Genomic DNA, 22,874 nt, shown 5'->3' with positions numbered 1-22,874 from the left:
GCTGCCTCTAGCCTGGACGCCCTGAAGGCACTTCGGTACCCCACTACAGGCTAGGATGATGCCCCAGGGAACGGTGGAGGCCATGGGGGGGAGGGGGGGAGCAGAAGCAGAGAGCAGAAGGGGGGGAAGGCTGGAACAGCCATTCTCACCATCCTGAAGTCTTCACCCTCTGTCCATTCCAGCAGGGTCGCCCCTTCAGCTGCTGGCACCGCAGTGGCAGGAAGCTGGAGAGGGGCTTGACATATGGGCTTCCCTTAAGGTGGCGGGATGCACAGGAGCTAGGCTGCCATGGTCCTCCTTGTCTTCTGTGGGGGAGGCAGCAGTGCGGATGACCGGCACTGGCGCAGCTCGACCCCGGGAGAAACAGAGGTCCAGGCGTCTGTTGTCCCTGTGAATAATAAAATTTAAAATAAAATTTAAAATGAAGGAGAAAACAGCCCTGCAAAGCAGGGAGTGTCTTGCCTCCTTGAACACTAAGCAAAAATTTGTAGTCTCTCTCCAGGCTGAGGGTATAGCTGCTGGAGGAGGGGCTTCACAATTTTCACTTAGTGTCACGCCTCCTAGGGAGTTGAGCTATACCCAAGGTTTCCTGTGTCCCCCAAGGAATTGGGCGAGAAATAAGAGCAGCACTCGAGGATTGCGTAAAAAATTTTGGGGTTTTTATTCACCCATTAGTGACGCCACGTTTCGGCTCCAACATGAAGTCTTTCTCAAGGCTGATTAATAAAGCTGTCCAATGTCTAAGTCATGAGGGGGGTGGGGGATACAAACCACATCCATCCAGGTCCCCTGACAAAAGAAATCATTTGGAGGTTTAATATGTAATTTTTTGTATTTTTAACAAGAATTTTATCACAAGTTACAAAACAGCCAGTCAAGGAGTTTTGACTAAATTAAATACTTCAAGAAAGAACAGTTCAGATTTTTACAGCAAGAGAAATGTGCGTATTTGGATCACATACAGAACCAGAACGTGGGGCAAACAGTCATCTACTTAAAAGTAAAATCACACAAACCTTGTCTTTTGCATCCATTTTATTTTTGGCTTCCATCAGTTCTGCGTAAAGACTGTTAATTTTTCGCTTTGAGCTGTCATCAGAAAACTTTAAAAAAATAAAAAGTATAACAAATTACGGTAATTAAAATACTGTTTAAAAAAGGGTTGGACCATGAAGCATTGATCCTACAACAAGATCATTTGTCACCCCCACGACCCCCTCGTCCAAGCAGAAATCTGCAAGGCATTAGCAGTGTGAATGCTCTGGGGCGACAGCAACAACGAGCAAACTGAAAACTATTGTTTTGTGTCACTGAACATCTTCTAAAACACAAATGTCTCGCTAAATCACTACTTGCCATTCGTTAATGAAATAACTATTTGCTTATCCAACAGAACGCCAAGAGGTTAATGAACAGTCAAAATTAGTGGCCTCTTAGAAGACCACTGGTGCAAGTGTCCCCTGGCCAAGACCTACATACTACAGCAGTAAATAATTGGGAGTAAATCCATGGTTTCAAGCAGAAGGTCAGTTTGCATGTAAATGCCAGGACGATTTTATGTATTTACCTTGGATTTCAGAAGCTCATTTGCCTTATTGAGGTCAGCCATTTGCCTTTCCAAGGATGCAATGCTTGCAGTAAGTGATGTTTTCTCCCGCACAGCAGTGACCAATTTTTGCTCTGTCTTTTTGAACTCTTCCTCCAAGAGTTGAAGTTTCTTGCCTTGGTCAGCACGTTCCTTCAAGAGAGAACGGATCTGAAAAAATAAATAAAGTAAAGTACAAAAATAACTAACAATTAGCTTTTCCAAATCCAGGTATAAAGATGCACAGATTGCAGCCACAAAAACACAGAACCAGTTTCCATGGTGTGGTTTGTACAGGAAAATTGAAGATATACAGTCCTTGGTTTTCTCACTTCAGCCAATGGCATTTATCATGTAGACTGAGTTAACACAAGGAACTTACTAATGTGTTGTAATTATGCATATTGCCTCTCTTGCTGGATTCATTTTTCTATCAAATTATACACTGCTTGTTTACAGGGGTTACGGCCAGTGCTGTAGCACTGATACAAGAAGTCCAGTACTGTTGGGGGCTAATGCAGACACAAGGTAGCCTATGCACACTCTGATGGTCCTGGTCAGAGATTCTGGCAAGACGCCAATATGTTTCAAAAGTATTGTTCTTTATTTCATAAAAAGCGGTGCTCGAGCTCACAGCACAAAATGGAAGCACCGCTTACTTTTGAAACATTGGCGGCTTGCTGGAATCTTACTGGTTCACGTGGAGAGACGTTCCATTCCACTGCAATGCCAGGTAACATTGCGAGTGCCGGCTGAACTTGTCTCCATCCTGGTCACCAGAGAGCCTTTCTACTCTAGTGTGCAAGAACAGCCACTGGATTTTGAACTGAATTCGCTGGGCAATAGGGAGCCAGTGAAGGGATTGGCAGAGGGGAGAGGCAGAGGAGTAACAGGGTGAGAGGTGGATTAGTCGGGCAGCAGAGTTGGATAGATTGGAGGGGTGCAATTGTGCTAGATGGAAGGCCACAGAAGAGAATGTTGCAGTAGTAGACTTTAGAAAGGCTCACACTGAGCCAAAACAAGTCTGGAATGCTCCACGCTTTTTGGTCTCCTAATATGATTATAAAATATACATCTACATACACACTAGAACAAGGACGGGGGGGGGGGGGGGGGGGGGGGGGGAAGTAGGATGATATACACTGATCAAAAAAATTAAGGGAACACAAACACCACAATGTAACTCCAAGTCAATCACACTTCTGTGAAATCAAACTGTCCACTTAGGAAGCAACACTGAGTGACAATTTCACATGCTGTTGTGCAAATGGGATAGACAACAGGTGGAAATTATAGGCAATTAGCAAGACACCCCCAATAAAGGAGTGGTTCTGCAGGTGGTGACCACAGACCACTTCTCAGTTCTTATGCTTCCTGGCTGATGTTTTGGTCACTTTTGAATGCTGGCGGTGCTTTCACTCTAGTGGTAGCATGAGACTGAGTCTACAACCCACACAAGTGGCTCAGGTAGTGCAGCTTATCCAGGATGGCACATCAATGCGAGCTGTGGCAAGAAGGTTTGCTGTGTCTGTCAGCGTAGTGTCCAGAGCATGGAGGCACTACCAGGAGACAGGCCAGTACATCAGGAGACGTGGAGGAGGCTGTAGGAGGGCAACAACCCAGCAGCAGGACCACCACCTCAGCCTTTGTGCAAGGAGGAACAGGAGGAGCACTGCCAGAGCCCTGCAAAATGACCTCCAGCAGGCCACAAATGTGCATGTGTCTGCTCAAACGGTCAGAAACAGACTCAATGAGGGTGATATGAGGGCCCGACGTCCACAGGTGGGGGTTGTGCTTACAGCCCAACACCGTGCAGGACGTTTGGCATTTGCCAGAGAACACCAAGATTGGCAAATTCGCCACTGGCGCCCTGTGCTTTTCACAGATGAAAGCAGGTTCACACTGAGCACATGTGACAGACGTGACAGAGTCTGGAGACGCCGTGGAGAACGTTCTGCTGCCTGCAACATCCTCCAGCATGACCGGTTTGGCATTGGGTCAGTAATGTGTGGGGTGGCATTTCTTTGGAGGGCCGCACAGCCCTCCATGTGCTCACCAGAGGTAGCCTGACTGCCATTAGGTACCGAGATGAGATCCTCAGACCCCTTGTGAGACCATATGCTGGTGCGGTTGGCCCTGGGTTCCTCCTAATGCAAGACAATGCTAGACCTCATGTGGCTGGAGTGTGTCAGCAGTTCCTGCAAGACGAAGGCATTGATGCTATGGACTGGCCCGCCCGTTCCCCAGACCTGAATCCAATTGAGCACATCTGGGACATCATGTCTCGCTCTATCCACCAACGTCACGTTGCACCACAGACTGTCCAGGAGTTGGCAGATGCTTTAGTCCAGGTCTGGGAGGAGATCCCTCAGGAGACCGTCCACCTCATCAGGAGCATGCACAGGCGTTGTAGGGAGGTCATACAGGCACGTGGAGGCCACACACACACTACTGAGCCTCATTTTGACTTGTTTTAAGGACATTACATCAAAGTTGGATCAGCCTGTAGTGTGTTTTTCCAATTTAATTTTGAGTGTGACTCCAAATCCAGACCTCCATGGGTTGAAAAATTTGATTTTTATTTTTTAATTTTTGTGTGATTTTGTTGTCAGCACATTCAACTATGTAGAGAACAAAGTATTTCAGAAGAATATTTAATTAATTCAGATCTAGGATGTGTTATTTTTGTGTTCCCTTTATTTTTTTGAGCAGTGTATCCATCATCCACAGATTCTCCCCCCCATAACAGTGTCCCCCAATACACCAGGCCCCTCCACTCACAGCAGTAGTCATATGTAAACTGCAATCCTTAACCTCTTAACTTTAAAGTAGCGCTATCCCATGTACTACTAAAGATCAAGCTCCCGTAGCAGGCAGAGCAGCCAGCAGCTGTAACGTCACTCGCTCACGTCCCACGTAGGCTCCTCCCACTTTGTGAATAAAGCAGGCGCGTGACGTTACGCTGCCGGCCGCTCTGCTTGCTACAGGAGCTTGATAGTTAGTACAGAGGATAGCGCTACTTTAACTAAAGTTAAGAGGTTAAGGATTACAGTTTACATATGAATATTGCTGTGAGCGGCGGGGCCCGGTGTAAGAGTACAGTGACTGCACCTGGCCCCGCCACGATTCCAGCAGTTGCCGGCCTCCAGCCCCTTCTCCCTCCCAATACATCAACGTGCAGCATCGCAGCCATTGATGTATCAGTGTTAGCGATGTAAAAATGGCAGCAATCGCCCCATAAGATGCACTGCCACGCCGCTTCTCCTTCTGTCTCCCTTCAGGACCTGGGTACAGGACCTTTGATGACGTCACTCCGGTCATCACATGATCCATCACCATGGTAAAAGATCATGTGACGTACCATGTGATGAACGGAGTGACGTCATCAAAGGTCCTGTAACGGTACTTAATGCTCACCACAGGTCCTATTCAACAAAGGAGATGCCGGCTACGCGAACAAGTGGACTAAGGCGAGTTAAATTTATTTTATTTTTTTAACCCCTCCAGCCCCATTTTACTTTGCATTCTGTATTCAGAATGCTATTATTTTCCCTTATAACCATGTTATAAGGGAAAATAAGAATGATCGGGTCTCCATCCTGATAGTCTCCTAGCAACAGTGCGCGAAAATCGCACCGCATCCGCACTTGCTTGCGATTTTCACGCAACCCCATTCACTTCTATGGGGCCTGCGTTGCGTGAAAAATGCAGAATATAGAGCATGCTGCGATTTTCACGCAACGCACAAGTGATGCGTGAAAATCACTGCTCATGCAAACAGCCCCATAGAAATTAATGGGTCGGTATTCAGTGCAGGTGCAATGCGTTCAACTCACGCATCGCATCCGCGCGGAATACTCGCCCGTGTGAAAGGGGCCTAAGTGTTTATAACCTCTTAGTAATTTAGAGATGAGCGCTATTAGATGACCGGCACAAAGTGAAAGTAGTAGACTCATATTTACATCTCTGCATGTATTGTATTTTCTTTTATGAAATACTCTAATTAGTATATTTTACAATACTAAATACATTTAAAAAAAATATCTAAAATTTAAAATTGACAGACCATCCAGGAAAAATGGGCCTGGTAGGAAGAGAATGAAAATAAAGACAGTGCTACCACTTATTTAGATTATTACCATGGTTGGATCCTAGATGCGGCACTAACAACTTGCGTGATTCCGAACACACTGCACCCACATGGAATCTGGACCCAAGCAAGTGCAGGTGCGATGCATTTTTAACGGATGGTTGCTAAAAGATGTTGTTTGTATACATTCAGTTTTTTATCACGCGTGTGCAAAACACATTAAATCGCATGGCACCCGCGTGATAAAAACTGAACAAATGAACGCGATTGCAGGCAAAAACTGAATGACTGTTTGCAAAATCACACATTTTTCACTGAACTCATTCGCAATGCATCCGGACCTTATCTGCACACGCTCGTCTGCAAGGCGCCTAAGGGCTTTTTCACACAAGCAAATGCAATGCATGTAGCAGATTGCTACCACTTAGACTGAATCCTGACCCATTCATTTCAGTGGCTCTCTGCTCTGTACGTGTATGTTTCACACATCCTCTGTGTTCAGGAACACAAAAAAAAAATGTACACATTGTGCTCTATATTGTGGGCTTCATAGAAGTGAATGGGGCTTGTGTGAAAAACAGAAGACATCTGGTAGATTATGAAAATGCTTGGACGACCGCCTTACTTCTTTCTCCAGAGCTTTCTGTTTCTTCATGTCTCGCACGAATTCCATGTCTCTCTCAGGTTTCTGTCTCAGGTTTGGCTGTCAAAGAAAATATATAATTACAGTTTTCCCACCGATTGCTAGAATGATGGTAGAGATGCATGTGTATAGATGTTGACAGATTCATCTATGAAGCCTGTCTCATGCAGGGAGGAGACAGTGTTCTATGTGGGCACTTCTCGCCTCGTTTTAGGGATTGGTGGGGGTCTTGGTCCTCATACTCTCAACGATTTAAACATTTCAGGTCTTTGACATATCAAAAGTTTTTGCAAGAAGTTAGAGACCCTTTAATAGTGATGGCCTATATTCAGGATAGCTCAATGTTTAATTAGTGGGGGTCCAACTTGGTATACTGGGAGGTGGCCACATCTCTCATCAAGCAAGCCTCCTCTAACATCTGATCAGAGGGGGTGTAGGACCTCCACTAATCAGATATTAATGACCCATCATGAGGATATGACATCAATATGATACTCCCACAAAACCCCTTTAACGCAAAGGTTTCCTTTATTCCCATAGGATCAGTGTAGTTATTGAAGCCACCGCTGATCAGTAGCACATAGAAGCTGCACTCCCACCACAGACACCAGGCATGTAATCTAGATTGTTTAGCTCTGGTTTAAGGCTGGGCTGCAGGTGACATGAAAGTCGCATCTTATTGTCAATGGAGCTGTGTACAAGTCCTACACCATTGGGTAATTGCTTGCAGGTCGCTTGGGATTGACATGCTTACCGTATCTCTGCAATCTGTTTCTACAGCCAAATCTCAGCTCTAAAACTCATGTGACAGAAAATCCAAGACAAGTCACATTTTTAGTTGCATGACCTTTCGGAGGCTTTGTCACAAGTCACTGTGCCTGGCCCTTTTAGGCTGGGGCTATCCGGTTATGTAACTACAAACCAATGTCATTCTTCAGCATATAGCCTTGTAACCAGAAACTGCATCTCACTGAAGGAAATCCAGAAGTTACACACTTACTGTTGAACCAAGAGAAGAATGCTTGTGAAGTCGTGCTGGGGAAGTAGGTTCCTCATCTCGGTCCGAACTCTGACTTTCACCAGCCAAGTCTAAATGTTAAAAAGGAACACCTTTTATATAACTTGGAATGTTTCAAATAAAAGTTAGCATATCTGGAATTTCCAGTATTTGAGGTTACTATATCTGCCACAACTAGCCAATACGTGAATACAAGCTTTGCCAATCTTGGTCCTAAGGTACAGCTTTCTGTAAATCACAGGCAGGAGCTGCAGTCATAATTCTCCTACTCCCTATTCAGTAAACTTCAACAGGCATCCCAAACGCTTACCAAAAACTGTATCTGCATATACTCTTCCCGACATTGAAACTGACAACTAAGAAAAAGCCATAATGTTATGTAAATCGAGGAAGTAGCAGGAGTCACTGAGATCTGCAGATCACATTTTTAAGCACCTAGCTCCAATCTGCAACATGTGGGAAGGGCATAAAATCTAGGTTCAAAGCAAAGTTTTTTTTAACCACATGAAACCTCCAAAGATATGTGGGATGATTGTGTGATGCCTCCTGTTCGTTGACTTGCCAGTTATCACCACTTGTCCCAAACTGAGAGGGACAGAATTCTTGAACTAAGAGACCTTGGTTTATCACTCTGGAAGATCACTATGTGCCTGGGCCGAGATGTCAGCACTGTTCAACGTTGCATGTGCTAGTGGTTGGAAGAACAATGACAAATTGGTAATCCATAAGAATTTTAAACAATTAAATCTGGGATATATATTTGATATCAAAGCTAGATGGCTACAGAAGGGATGCCATGTATCTGGAGAAAGGAATTCCCCCGTTTTGAATTTCCCACACTGAAGTATCCCAATGGCATCCAGATGCATATTATGAGGGTTCGGTTGTACAGGTGACACCCAGGGCTTTGCGAATAAAGTGAGGGTATTGTACCGTTTGGAGGTGGAAGATGACTCGGAGTCAAGTCTTCATTCTTTTACCCATAGACTAAATGTTAAGATTTGGGGCATTGCAGAGAACATGGTCAGATACCTCGTTTTGGAATCATACAAAATTCTGCCATGAAACTGAAAAGACAGCAAGAGGAGCACAGAAGTGAACCTCTGAACCATCCGATTAGAAGAATGGCACATAACGATAGATTCTACACTGCAAGTAAAATTGGACATCACATCCCATGCCTAGGGATGCAAACAGTGTCTACACAAACCTTCAGAAAGTGTTTTCATGACATCATGCTACAAGCCGGATGCCCATCTACAGGTGGTCCATTGACCTCATGCCACAGCTCAAGGCAATCATGATGCACAGTAAGACAACAATGAATGTGCATCTTCCGCAATCAGTGCTGCTTTTGTCGCTAACACAATGATAGTCAGATTGGTTTGGAGACCACTTGGGCAACATCATGAAAAGGTCTTCACATGGGTCCTACTCCTGGGACTATGGTGTGGGGTGGCATAATGTAGGGTAGCTGGATCCCTCAACCTTTTATTCCATGTACACTTATAGCTTGGTGTTACATTGATCATGGAACCAATGACACGGCCACTTCTGCAATGTGTCCCAGGAGCCATTTTTCAATGGGACAACACTATGCTGCATGTTGCTTGTGCTACTGTGAGCAGCCTGCATAGTCTCTGGACTTGTCTCCCATCGAGCACATGTGGGCTGTCATTGGCCAGCAATTAAGGGAAGCTGCCAGCAGCAGTTCTTGACGATTTGCATGCCCATGTGCATCCAGTGTGGCCCAACTTTCCTCAGACAGCCATAAAGGGTTGTCTCACTTCAGCAAATAGCATTTATCATGTAGAGAAAGTTAATACAAGGCCTGTACTAATGTATTGCTATTATCCAGATTGCTTTATTTTGCTGGCTGGATTTATTTTTCCATCACAGTATCCACTTCTCGTTTCCATGGTTATGACCACCCTGCAATCCATCAGTGGTGGTCATGCTTGCACACAAAGAAAAAGAACTGGCCTATGTGAGCTCCCACAGTCCTGGGTACAAATTAGGCCGGCACTTTCTTATAGTGTGCAAGCACGACCAAACAGTGTATAATTTGATGGAAATTTGAATCCAGCCAGCAAACGGGGCAATATGCATAATCACAATACATTAGTAAGTGCCTTGTATTAACTGTCTACATGATAAATGCCATTTGCTGAAGTGACACAATCCCTTTAATAGAATTGATAATAAAGGCTTGTAAGTGCGTGTAGTTCTGCACGTGGTGCTCATATACAACATAGAAGCAAGATGTTGGTTTCCATTTTCTTCATTTTAATTTTATTAGCCATTCTACTGATCCTGGGATCTCCATAACCAGGACTGTAGATGTACAGAGCAGCTTTTGAGGGGTGGGACAGCACACATGAATATATCACCAGACTCAAAACTACACTGTTTCCCATCAAATTGTATTAGAATAACGGCCAATACTTTTTTTATGCCGTTTCTGCCAAATACTACAACAGACTGTCCCTATAAAAGGCCATAATAATTAAGGGAGCAAAATCAGGTAGCAAATTCAATAAAGTGGAACCCATGGCAGAAATAAGAGACTGACCCTCTGATCTCTGATGCAGATCCAAACACGGATTAGAGCCAAAGGGACTCCTCCATATGTGACTATCCAGCCGTGCATATCTGGAATCCAAACGGATTCCTATTAAAAGGGTAAATCATGTTTTCATAAAATGCTGCAGCAGCATTCTGCATAAAGCAATCGTTAGTTTCTTCACACACCACTGTTTTCCTTGAGTTTTTCCCTTAGTTACGGCTGTTTAAACATTTACAATATGAGGACCATCTGAAAATGGCTCCTCTGTAAGTTCTGAGGCCAAAACGGTTTCCCTCACTTCACATACACACTTGCTGTAGCCAGCAGCTCCCTGCCAGCCAATCAGATTGGAGACACGCCTCCTCACTCTGAAGCCTAATGCAGGCAGTGAGAAGGACCGCCCCTCTGTCTTCCTAGCTGGAGACAGATGAGCCATAACAATGGTCTTTTAATAGAGCAGTGGAAAGGGACAGGGGACATTAATGAAAGCTGGTATTATAAGGTAATTACAGATCTGTTGACAAACTGACAGACTAACTCCGTTATACATGCCTAGCTCTAATAAACTAGCAAATAAAAATATGACAGTTAGGCCCCTTTCACACGGGCGAGTTTTCCGCGCGGGTGCGATGCGTGAGGTGAACGCATTGCACCCTCACTGAATACCGACCCATTCACTTCAATGGGGCTGTGCACATAAGCGGTGATTTTCACGAATCACTTGTGCGTTGCGTGAAAATCGCAGCATGCGCCTCTTTGTGCGTTTTCCACGCAACGCAGGCCCCATAGAAGTGAATGGGGCTGCGTGAAAATCGCAAGCATGTGTGGATGCAGTGCGATTTTCACACACGGTTGCTAGGAGACGATCGGGACCCGATCTTTATTATTTTCCCTTATAACATGGTTATAAGGGAAAATAGCAGCATAATTAATACAGAATGCATAGTACAAAAGGGCTGGAGGGGTTAAAAAAAAATATATATTTAACTCACCTTAATCCACTTGCTCGCGCAGCCTGGCTTCTCTTCTGTCTTCATCTTTGCTGTGCACAGGAAAAGGACCTGTGGTGACGTCACTGCACTCATCACATGGTCCATCACATGATCCATGGTGATGGACCATGTGATGAGCTCAGTGACATCATCAAAAGGTCCTATTCGTCAAAGAAGAAGACAGAAGAGATGCCGGCTGCGCGAGCAAGTGGATTAAGGGGAGTTACTTTTTTTTTAACCCCTCTGGCCCTATTGTACTAAGCATTCTGTATTAAGAATGTTATTATTTCCCCTTATAACCATGTTGTTATAAGGGAAAATAATAAATCTACACAACACCTAACCCAAACCCGAACTTCTGTGAAGTCCGGGGTCGGGTCTGGGTACCAAACATAACGATTTTTCGCATGCGCGTGCAAAACGCATTACAATGTTTTGCACTCGCGTGGAAAAATCGTGCATTTTCCCGCAACACACCAGCGTCTTATCTGGGCCAAAAACATGACGCCGTGTGAAAGAGGCCTTAGCCTTTAAAGATCAATGGGAAGCTGAGCACTTGTAGAATATCAGTGAAAACCTGCCGTGTGAGATACATACCTTTTTTTGCTCTAAAGCGTTGAGATTTTTCAAATGAAACTGGTCCTTTAAGACCATCGGAAAGCTTCACATCGTAAGATCCTGGAGCTGGAGCACAGCCTATAAACACAGCACATCATTAGCTAGGCAGCCAGAACAATGTCCTTTATAAAATATACTACAGCCTAGCGGGCGACAAGGCAAAAAAGGGGGGCAAGTAAAATACTAAAATAATTCAACACACTTTAACAAGGGAGGAAGGGAGAGTGAATCTACCCGTAACGCGTATGGTGAAACAAGTGATGTACCTGCATTGAAAAGCCTCCGATAATACTGTATGGCCATACAGAAGAAAATCTCTACAGTAAAGGATTAACTATTCTTATCGTCGAAAGCTGCACCGAAGTAAATTGCGGAACAGAGTGGTAACTCCTGCGATCTTTGGAACTCCCGCGAAATTTAAACCAGCTTGCTGTATGGAGTAGGGATCGACCGATTATCGGTTTGGCCGATATTAATCGGCCGATATTGAGGATTTTGAACGTTATCGGCATCTATTTTGCCGATATACCGATAACGTATGGGGAACACAGAACGCGCTGCTCTCAGCGTTCTGTGTTCCCTTCGCAGCACAGGGGAGAAGGAAGTAGTGTCTCCTCCCCCTGTGCTGCTGCTGATGCCAATGACAGAAGAGAAGACAAGAGGAGGGGCGGGGCTGTGGCCGCTGCGCCACCAATGAAGATAAGTCTTTCATTCAATCATATACAGGAGGCGGGAGCTGGCTGCAGAATCACATAGCCGGCTCCCGGCCTCTATGAGCGATAGCTGCGATCCGCGGTAGTTAACTCCTCAGGTGCCGCGGATCGCAGCTACCGCTCATAGAGGTCGGGAGCCGGCTATGTGATTCTGCAGCCAGCTCCCGCCTCCTGTATATGAATGATTGAGAGACTTATCTTCATTGGTGGCGCAGTGCGCCCCCCCCCCCCCAAGCCCCCCAGTATTAATCATTGGTGGCGCAGTGCGCCCCCACCCCAATCCCGGCCAATAGTAAAAACATTGGTGGCGCAGTGCGCCCCCCCCCACCCAGTATTACTCATTGGTGGCAGTGGCCACAGGATCCCCTCTCCCCTGCTCCTCCGATCGGAGCCCCAGCTGTGTAAGCCTGGGGCTCCGATCGGTTACCATGGCAGCCAGGACACTATTGAAGCCCTGGCTGCCATGGTAAGCTCCATGCTGCTGTGTGCACTATGCACAGAGCAGCAGGGACAGTGTGAGCTCCTATTCACCCTGATAGAGATCTATCAGGGGGAATAGGACAAGGGTTCTAGTCCCTAAGGGGGCTAAAAGTTAGTAAAAAAAAAAAAAACACAAAAATATTAAGTATAAATGAAAAAGACTTATAAAAAAAAAAAAATACACATTAACAATAAACAAAAAAATACACATTAACAATAAACATATTAATTTTCAGCAGATTTGTGTAGGAATTTTTTTTTTTTCTCAAAAATGAAAATTCCCAGAATATCGGTATAAATTATCGGCTATCGGCCTGAAAGTTCACAAATTATCGGTATCGGACCTAAAAAATCAATATCGGTCGATCCCTAGTATGGAGCGACTGAATAAGCCGGCAAATATTTAAAGCTCCATTGAAGCAATAGGGAGAAAGCAGACGCTAGACGGTAAGCCAAACATCGATTTAAAGTTTTCTTCAATCCAAAGCTCATATCGACCATAAAAGGATATGCTATAAGAGACTTTTCACATTATCAGGATTCCTGTGGACACTTTATGAACATATTGCGCTCCCAGTGAATACACCTACAACATTTTCAGTGACATTCAGTTTCCCAAATTGGGATAGAGCGCTAGAAGATAATACCCCCTCTTCCCAAATAACAGCATACACTTAAAGTTTTTTGGTGAGATCTATACTATTGAATTTATCGACACTAGGGTTGTCCCGATACCGATACTAGTATCGGTATCGGGACCGATTCCGAGTTTTCTCGGCGGTACTCAGCCGCCGATACCCCGCCCCGATACATAAATAGAATACTATGGGCGTAACTATGGGCGGGGCCCGGTGCAGTCACTGTACTCTTACACCGGGCCCCGCCGCTCACCGAAGTATTTATAAACGTGAATCCTTATCCTGTTGTTAAGTTGAACTAACGCTGCCCTCTCCCATGTCCCCCCTGTATCCCCACAGCACTTACTTAAGCTTCCATAGCAGGCAGAGCAGACGGCAGCAGTAACGTCACTCACTGACGTAGAGCGCCTGCTCCGCCCACTTTATGAGTGAAGCAGGCGGAGCAGGCGCGCGACGTCAGTGAGTGACGTTACTGGTGCCGTCCGCTCTGCCTGCTATGGAAGCTTAAGTAAGTGCTGTGGAGATACAGGGGAACATGGGAGAGGGCAGCGTTAGTTCAACTTGACAACAGGATAAGGATTCACGTTTATAAATACTTCGGTGAGCGGCGGGGCCCGGTGTATTGGGGGACACTGTTTTGAGGGGGATCTGTGGATGACATATAGCAGTGTCATCCACAGATCCTCCCCATAACAGTTCCATCCACAGATCCCCTATAACAGCACCATCCACAGATCCCCCCACCCCATAACAATGCCATCCTCAGATCCCCCCACCCCATAACAATGCCATCCTCAGATCCCCCCACCCCATAACAATGCCATCCACAGATATCCCACCCCATAGCAGTGCCATTCACAGATCCCCCATAACAGTGCCATCCACAGATCCCCCATAACAGTGCCATCCACAGATCCCCATAACAGTGCCATCCACAGATCCCCCATAACAGCACCATCCACAGATCCCCCATAACAGTGCCATCCACAGATCCCCCATAACAGTGCCATCCACAGATCCCCCATAACAGCGCCATCCACAGATCCCCCATAACAGCGCCATCCACAGATCCCCCATAACAGCACCATCCACAGATCCCCATAACAGTGCCATCCACAGATCCCCCATAACAGTGCCATCCACAGATCCCCCATAACAGTGCCATCCACAGATCCCCCATAACAGTGCCATCCACAGATCCCCATAACAGTGCCATCCACAGATCCCCCATAACAGTGCCATCCGCAGGTCCCCCATAACAGTGCCATCCACAGATCCCCCACATGACAGTGCGTCATCCACAGATCCACAGATCCCCCAAAACGGTCACATGACATTTAAAAAAAGTATCGGTATTCGGTATCGGTGACTACTTGAAAAAAAAGTATCGGTACTTGTACTCGGTCCTAAAAAAGTGGTATCGGGACAACCCTAATCGACACTATTGAGTCATATGAATATAGTATCGATCATAACTACCACAATATATGTGACTAATGTTGTATATTATTGCTACATTGTTCTTATAAATTTTATTACTTGTATTTTATGGGGATTTAATAAATATTTTCTGCACATGTCAATGTGGTTGCCAAGTGTATGAGTGCTCGCTCATTTTCCTATTACTACACTTTAACAATCCCCACTTAGGGTTGAGCGATATCATTATCGTGGGAATATTTTTGATAAGAAATTTATTGCGATAACGATTCTAATTAAATATCCATTTTTTCCATAGTATGTGGGCAAGGAGACATTATACTGTATGGGAGCCACAAGTTGTATGAGGTCTTGATGTTGCTCCCATGATATTACAGTGGGTAATAGAGCACATGCTGGTGATGTACAATATATTAGTGGCCACCTCCAGCTGACATTACAGTAGGCCACTAGAACACATGCTGGTGATATCCAGCTTCTAAACACCTTAGTTGACATGGAATGATCACCTGGTACACGTCGTCCCCACCACCCCAGGCTCACATATGTGACCTCCCGCAGCATGCCCTGACTTGCATCCCGGTGTAGTGCTGGAAGAAGAGCACCATGCTAGGGATCGACCGATATTGATTTTTTAGGGCCGATACCGATAATTTGTGAACTTTCAGGCCGATAGCCGATAATTTATACCGATATTCTGGGAATTTTCATTTTTGAGAAAAAAAAAAAAATTTCCTACACAAATCTGCTGAAAATTAATATGTTTATTGTTAATGTGTATTTTTTTTGTTTATTGTTAATGTGTATTTTTTTTTTTTTTTTTAAATCTTTTTCATTTATACTTAATATTTTTGTGGGTTTTTTTTACTAACTTTTAGCCCCCTTAGGGACTAGAACCCTTGTCCTATTCCCCCTGATAGATCTCTATCAGGGTGAATAGGAGTCTGTGCATAGTGCACACAGCAGCATGGAGCTGAACATAGCAGCTAGGGCTTCAATAGCGTCCTGGCTGCCATGGTAACCGATCGGAGCCCCAGGCTTACACAGCTGGGGCTCCGATCGGAGGAGCAGGGGAGAGGGGATCCTGTGGCCACTGCCACCAATGAGTAATACTGGGGGGGGGGGGGGGGCACACTGCGCCACCAATGATTAATACTGGGGGGCTTGGGGGGGGGCGCACTGCGCCACCAATGAAGATAAGTCTCTCAATCATTCATATACAGGAGGCGGGAGCTGGCTGCAGAATCACATACCCGGCTCCCGACCTCTATGAGCGGTAGCTGCGATCCGCGGCACCTAAGGGGTTAACTACCGCGGACCGCAGCTACCGCTCAGAGGTCAGGAGCCGGCTATGTGATTCTGCAGCCAGCTCCCGCCTCCTGTATATGAATTAATGAAAGACTCATCTTCATTGGTGGCGCAGCGGCCACAGCCCCTCCCCTCCTCTTATGTTCTCTCCTCTCATTGGCGGCAGCAGCAGCACAGGGGGAGGGAGACACTGCTTCCTTCTGCCCTGTGCTGCGGAGGGAACACAGAGCAGCGCGTTCTGTGTTCCCAATACGTTATCGGTATATCGGCAAAATAGATACCGATAACGTTCAAAATCCTCAATATCGGCCAAACCGATAATCGGTCGATCCCTATGCTCTGGTAGATTTTGTGGAGCCAGCTTTCAGGTAGTATAGCGCAGTGGACAGCATGATAGCGGCGGGGAGCATGAGTACAGCAGAGAGCAGCATGGTGCCGGTTCTACCCCACATGAGGGTACACACTTATGCCCTACATTGCATCTACTGACACCTGGCAACACGTGAGGGGTTGGGGTGGAGACCCCGTGCTGACTATAAAGAGCAGCTGCATTTCATCAGTACACACCGCGTCCGTTTTAGCGACGGCTTCTATGGCATCACCAAAATACAGTGGTAATTAAGAAACCGTGATATCGCCATTTCTTAGTACCGCAGTATATCTAACATACCGGTATATTGCCCAACTGCTCCCTGGTATACCTTAAAAGTTAAAACTGATCTACCACTTAATGTATTTGTTTATATAGCTGGAAATCACACAGTTATCTAATATACATGTATTTAGAATTCTGCATACATATCCTTCTTATATCAGGCTGCTGACCTCTACATGCACAGTAGAATATAGACTAGAGATCAGACCTGAAGTGCCACATGATGCCATGTTTCAGTGACAGAACAGTCACATAATATAATCCCAACAGTGTTAGTGTACACACATCCATGCGATAAGTAAATGGGACTAGTGCTGGAATAATGTATCGTGGTTATTACAGTAACTTCATCACTGTGTATTTACATGGCTGCCAGTCCCAGGTGATGTTTTTAAAGAGGACCTTTTACCCCTTTATATTTTATTAAATCAATACCTCAGACTGTAGCTTATGGTTAGGAGAGGTCACATCAGTATTTTTTTTCCCGATCTGCTGCCCTGTATGCTAATCAATAGCATCAGTACAGGGAGGAGACGGCCGTGTTTCCCAATGGGCATCTCCTTCTCCCTGGCAGTAGCGCTGTCCAATTGCACCAGGGAGCGGCACAGCCAGGAAGAAGGTGACATTTTTTCTCCCTGGCTGTGACGCTCTCTGCTGCAATTGGACAGCGCTACTGCCAGGGAGAAGGAGATGCCCATTGGGAAACACGGCCGTCTCCTCCCTGTACTGATGCTATTGATTAGCAAAACCAAACCGGGGCACAGCAGAGCAGCGGATCAGGAAAAAAAAAGAAAAAAAAAAATAGGTGACGTCTCCTGACCATGAGCTACAGTCTAAGGTATTGATTAGTGAAAGGTCCTCTTTAAAGTGTTTGTCACTAGAACTTTCAGTATTAAACTGGCTGACATTAGTGATGTGCTAATGTCAGCTGCACCTAACTCTGCTATTCTAATGATTATCCTGCAGCCTGCGAGCGTCCTTCCCTCACCGTGCCTGCGCAGAACACTGAACGGCGCGAGATTTCCCCAGGGCACAGGGCAGGCAGAAGGATGCGAACAACGCCTGGCCCTGTCAATCAACACTCGGAAGGCGTGACTTGAGTTGGGAGACTGGAGCCTCTAGGTGCAGGAGCAACGCGCCCCCCCCCCCCCCCCCCTCCACTCCTAGAGGCTCATTTACATATTATAAAAGTAAGAATTCTACAGTAACGGGGGCACGGATAATCATTAGAATAGCAGAGTTAGGTGCAGCAGACATTAGCACATCGCTAATGTCAGCTAGTTTAATACTGAAAATTCTAGTGACAAAAACTAATAAAGTTCAGTGTAAAAAAAAAACAAAAAAACACAGATCTGCTTCTACACAGACACTGAGGTACGGTGCTGCTGCAGGTAGTAATGCTGCACACACTGTACATGCGCTGCTCCCTAGTACACTACGGCTCACGTGACAGACGCCAGGTTTACTCATCTCCCGCTCTCCTAAAACAGGCCGTACCATCTTTATATTTAGGGAGAGGCCTGTGAGCAAAAGTTTAGAAGGGTTTTCCAGGATTTTACTACTGAGGACCTATCCTCTGGGAAGGCCAGGAGCGCCGCTGCCTTCTCAAACAGCTGATCGGACCCCCACCGATCAGATACTGATAGGAGTTTAAAAATCTCAGAAAACTGCTTTAGGCTACTTTCACACTAGCGTTCGGGTGTCCGCTCGTGCGCTCCGTTTGAAGGGGCTCACGAGCGGCCCCGAACGCATCCGTCTGCCAGCGCTCAGCCTCCGCTTCGCTCAGTGAGCGGACACCTGAACGCTGCTTGCAGCGTTCGGGTGTCCACCTGGCCGTGCGGATCCGCCCAGACTTATAATGGAAGTCAATGGGGACGGATCCGCTTGAAGATGACACAATATGGCTCAATCTTCAAGCGGATCCGTTCCCCATTGACTTTCAATGTAAAGTCTGAACGGATCCGCTCAGACAACTTTCACACTTAGAAAATTTTCTAAGTTTTAATGCAGACGCATCCGTTCTGAACGGATGCGAACGTCTGCATTATCGGAGCGGATCCGTCTGATGAAACATCAGACGGATCCGCTCCGAACGCTAGTGTGAAAGTAGCCTTAAATTTATGGTATAAAATAGATATATATATATATATATATATATCTATCTATCTATCTATATTCAAAATAAATAAAAACATTACAGTGGCTGTATCCTTTCAGTAAGTGGCATTTATCATGTAGAGAAAGCGAATACAAGACACTTACTAATGCCCGGATTCATTTTTCCATCACATTATACACTGCTCGTTTCCATGGTTACAGACCACCCTGCAGTCCATCAGTGGTGGTCGTGCTTGCACACTATAGGAAAAGCGTCAGCTTCTCTGGTGGCCAGGACCATGGGAGCTCACATAGTCTAGTGCTTTTTCCTATATTGTGCAAGCACGACCATCACTCATGGATTGCAGGGTGGTTGTAACCATGGAAACGAGTAGTGTGTGATAGAAAAGTGAATCCAGCCAGCAAAGGAAGCAATATGGACAATCACAATACATTAGTAAGTGCCTTGTATTAACTTTCTCTACATGATAAATACCACTTACTGAAGTGAGACTACCCCTTTAAAATTGGAGTGCCCACTCAGTGATTTCCTGAGCAGCCATGCCCTGCACGTCAAGAAAACCACAGATTGAAATCTAACTGGGGACTGTGATGGGTGTGCCATATCAGTTCTCACTGGTCACATGCCTTGTAAGGGGGGGGGGGGGGGGAAGGGGTAAATCTTATCTTGTCACAATTCAAGGGAGAGTTTATAGTTTTTAAAGGGTTTCTATCACTTCGTTTCACATAATTAGCTTTCAGACACTAGCGAATAGCTTTTGGGGCAGCCGTTTTGCTAAAAAAAGAACTTTTATTAATATGCTAATGAGCCTCTAGGTGCTATGGGGGCGTCATTAGCACCTAGAGGCTCCGTCTACCTTCACAAAATGCCGCCGCCCAGCGCGTCCCTCCAGCCCGCCCATCTCCTCCGGAATGCGATCCTCCCTGTGAGCGTATGTATTCGGCGCATGCGCAGTGAATGTCTGACCGCTTCCCTGCTCAGACATCTCCACTGCACCTGCGCCGATGAAGTCATAGTGCTCCGAGGAACAGGCGCAGTGGAGATGTCTGAGAGGAAAGCGGTCAGACATTCACTGCGCATGCCCCGAATACATACGCTCACAGGGAGGATCGCATTCCGGAGGAGATGGGCGGGCTGGAGGGACGCGCTGGGCGGCGGCATTTTGTGAAGGTAGACGGAGCCTCTAGGTGCTAATGACGCCCCCATAGCACCTAGAGGCTCATTAGCATATTAATAAAAGTTCTTTTTTTAGCAAAACGGCTGCCCCAAAAGCAATTATATTAGGATTGTTTGGTAGAGCAGACCAGGGCCGGCCTTTGGGGTGTGCGGCCGCACAGGGCGCCATAGTAACAGGGGCGCTGGGCGGCCGACAGCTCGCAATGTAATCTGCGGCAGGCGAGGCTGCACTTCTGTTCTCCCTCGGGGCGCCCCCTGCTCCATCTCCCCCTCCCGTCTGACCTGCCTGCTGCCCCCGCCGCTGCCAATAAGAAGAGAGGCAGGAGGAGGAGGGGAGGGGCTGTGGCCACTGCGCAACCAATGAAGAAAACTGACCTGAATACAAATACAGGAGGCGGGTGCCGAAATCAAATAGCCGGCACCAGACCTCTGTGACAGGGAGCTGCGATCAGCTGCAGTTGAGTTAACCCTTCAGGTGCAGTACCTGAGGGGTTAATTGTAGCCCCCTGTCACAGAGGTCAGGTGCCGGCTATTTGATTCTGGCACCCGCCTCCTGTATTTGTATAAGAAACGTTGGTGGCACAGTGCGCCCCCCCCCCCCCCAAACACCCCAGTATAAGAAACAAACATAATTGGTGGCTCAGTGCGCCCCCCACCTAGTATAAGAAACGTTGGTGGCACAGTCCGCCCCCCCCCCCCCCCCCAAACACCCCAGTATAAGAAACAAACATAATTGGTGGCTCAGTGCGCCCCCCACCTAGTATAAGAAACGTTGGTGGCACAGTGCGCACCCCCCCAGTATAAGAAACATTGGTGGCTCAGTGGGAAGTGCCAATGAGGGTTAAAAAATAATTTTAAAAAATTAACTCACCTCCTCCAGTTGATCGCGTAGCTGCCGGTCTTTCTTCAGGACCTGTGGTGACGTCACTGAGCTCATCACATGACCCATTACCATGGTGATGGATCATGTGATGTATCATGTGATGTATCATGTGATGAGCACAGTGATGTCACCACAGGTCCTTTGACAGGTCATGAAGAAAGAACAGAAGACGATCAATTGGAGGAGGCGAGTTAATTATTTTTTTATTTTTTAACCCTCATTGGCACTGCCCACTGCGCCACCAATGTTTATTATATTGAGGGGGGGCGCACTGCGCCACCAATGTTTATTATACTGAGGGGGGGCGCACTGCGCCACCAATGTTTATTATACTGGGGTGTTGGGGGGGCGCACTGCGCCACCAATGTTTATTATACTGGGGTGTTGGGGGGGCGCACTGCGCCACCAATGTTTATTATACTGGGGTGTTGGGGAGGCGCACTGCGCCACCAATGTTTATTATACTGGGGTGTTGGGGGGGCGCACTGCGCCACCAATGTTTATTATACTGGGGTGTTGGGGGGGGGCGCACTGTGCCACCAATGTTTATTATATTGGGGGGGCGCACTGCGCACAACGATGGGTTAGGGAAATTTCACAGCAGAGTGCGCATGCGCTGGGAGCCTCGCCGGCGGTTAGGGTAGGGAAAAATTATGGGCCAGTGCACAGGTGCGGTGATCGGATGGATGTTCTCAGCAGGACACCGGCCGACACTGCGCATGCACCGGGAGCCTCACCAGCGGTTAGGGTAGGGAAAAAGCACTGGCCCGTACGTAATTTTTCCCTTCCCTAACCGCTGGTGAGGCTCCCGGTGCATGCGCAGTGTCGGCCGGTGTTCAGCTGAGAACATCCATCCGATCACTGCGCCTGCGCACTGGCCCATAGTTTTTCCCTACCCTAACCGCCGGCGAGACTCCTGGCGCATGCGCACTCTGCTGTGAAACTTCCCTAACCTGAAGTTGTGCGCCTGCGCGGTGCTGCACACCTCCTCACGTCATGTCCGGTGCGACCGGAAGTGACGAGGGTAGGGAAATCTCACGAAGTAGGGAAGTATGACATTACACCGGCCTTTGGGGTGTGTGGGCTGGTAACTACTTGGTTGGATAGTCAGCCAGCCTATGCCATGATGCCAGCAACAAGCAGTGGTTGTTTTTTTTTGGGGGGGGGGGGGGGGCACCCCAAGGTTAGCTCGCACAGGGCGCCTGGACACCTAAGGCCGGCCCTGGAGCAGACACTAGCGGATCGCTAGTGTCTGAAAGCAAATTATGTGAAAACCAAGTGGTAGAAACCCTTTAAGAGCTCAGACAATCCCTAGGCATGTAGTACCCAGACAGTCCCCGTCTCCTCCACAGTCTAAAATCCTTACCAAACAGCCATCATCTCTCTCTGGGCCACCAGCTGTCCCGTGGCATTCATACATCTCTTCAGAAGATCACAGATCTGGTGCTGTCAACCGCACACACAAAAACCATCACGTGTGAACAAGTCCGAACACTGCTCTGTCCTGTGTCTGCCAGGTGCACGGTTGTCACATAGACCTTGGACAAGTCCAGATACACAGATGTCCCATAGAGACATACAGTACCACCTATTCATGCCCAGCAGGGTGTAGCCACTTTCACGGAAGTAACAGGGCACAGACACACAGTGCCAGCAATGACAAGGGACCTTCACAGAGCACACGAAGCTTCCCCCGCGCTCATACATACCAACATGCTCGTTAAACCGCTTTAGGGGAGCCTTAGGAAAAGACATATTCGTAGACTCCGCTACCGGCCCCGGAGACCCGCCACAAGCAGTCGCTAACTATAACAAGCCCCGGCTCTCGTCTCGTCTTTAAAAACAGCGCAAAGAGCCGTCCACCAATAGCAGACGTCCTCCCGACTAGCAACAGGCGCCACAGCCAATCAAGAAGGCACAGTAGACGGCCAATCACAATCTCTGAAAGGA

The 22,874-nt window shown here is 46.9% G+C and overlaps 1 protein-coding gene across 7 annotated transcripts in view; it reads right to left on the bottom strand.

The window, feature by feature from the left end:
* The window catches only part of HMMR (hyaluronan mediated motility receptor), a 68,870-nt gene extending 46,062 nt beyond the window's left edge, over nucleotides 1–22,808 (bottom strand). Inside the window, exons 1-7 of one of the 7 annotated variants that reach the window (XM_040442112.1) lie at nucleotides 22,634–22,655; nucleotides 11,492–11,590; nucleotides 7,647–8,024; nucleotides 7,319–7,407; nucleotides 6,301–6,378; nucleotides 1,568–1,756; nucleotides 1,017–1,103 (exon numbers count right to left, since the gene is read on the bottom strand). In XM_040442112.1, the coding sequence (XP_040298046.1) occupies nucleotides 1,017–1,103; nucleotides 1,568–1,756; nucleotides 6,301–6,378; nucleotides 7,319–7,407; nucleotides 7,647–7,680 (477 nt within the window). In that variant the 5' untranslated portion in view covers nucleotides 7,681–8,024; nucleotides 11,492–11,590; nucleotides 22,634–22,655. Of the gene's footprint in view, nucleotides 1–1,016; nucleotides 1,104–1,567; nucleotides 1,757–6,300; nucleotides 6,379–7,318; nucleotides 7,408–7,646; nucleotides 8,266–11,491; nucleotides 11,591–22,633 lie in introns of those variants that run through there. The other 6 variants (XM_040442086.1, XM_040442094.1, XM_040442119.1 and 3 more) reach the window with 6 other exon arrangements.
* Nucleotides 22,809–22,874: the final 66 nt, after the last annotated feature.

This window comes from Bufo bufo, chromosome 1 (genome assembly GCF_905171765.1).
Source record: "Bufo bufo chromosome 1, aBufBuf1.1, whole genome shotgun sequence".
Lineage (NCBI taxonomy): Eukaryota > Metazoa > Chordata > Amphibia > Anura > Bufonidae > Bufo > Bufo bufo.
Note: the sequence above shows the minus strand (reverse complement) of the source record. Positions and strands in the feature narration are given on the sequence as shown.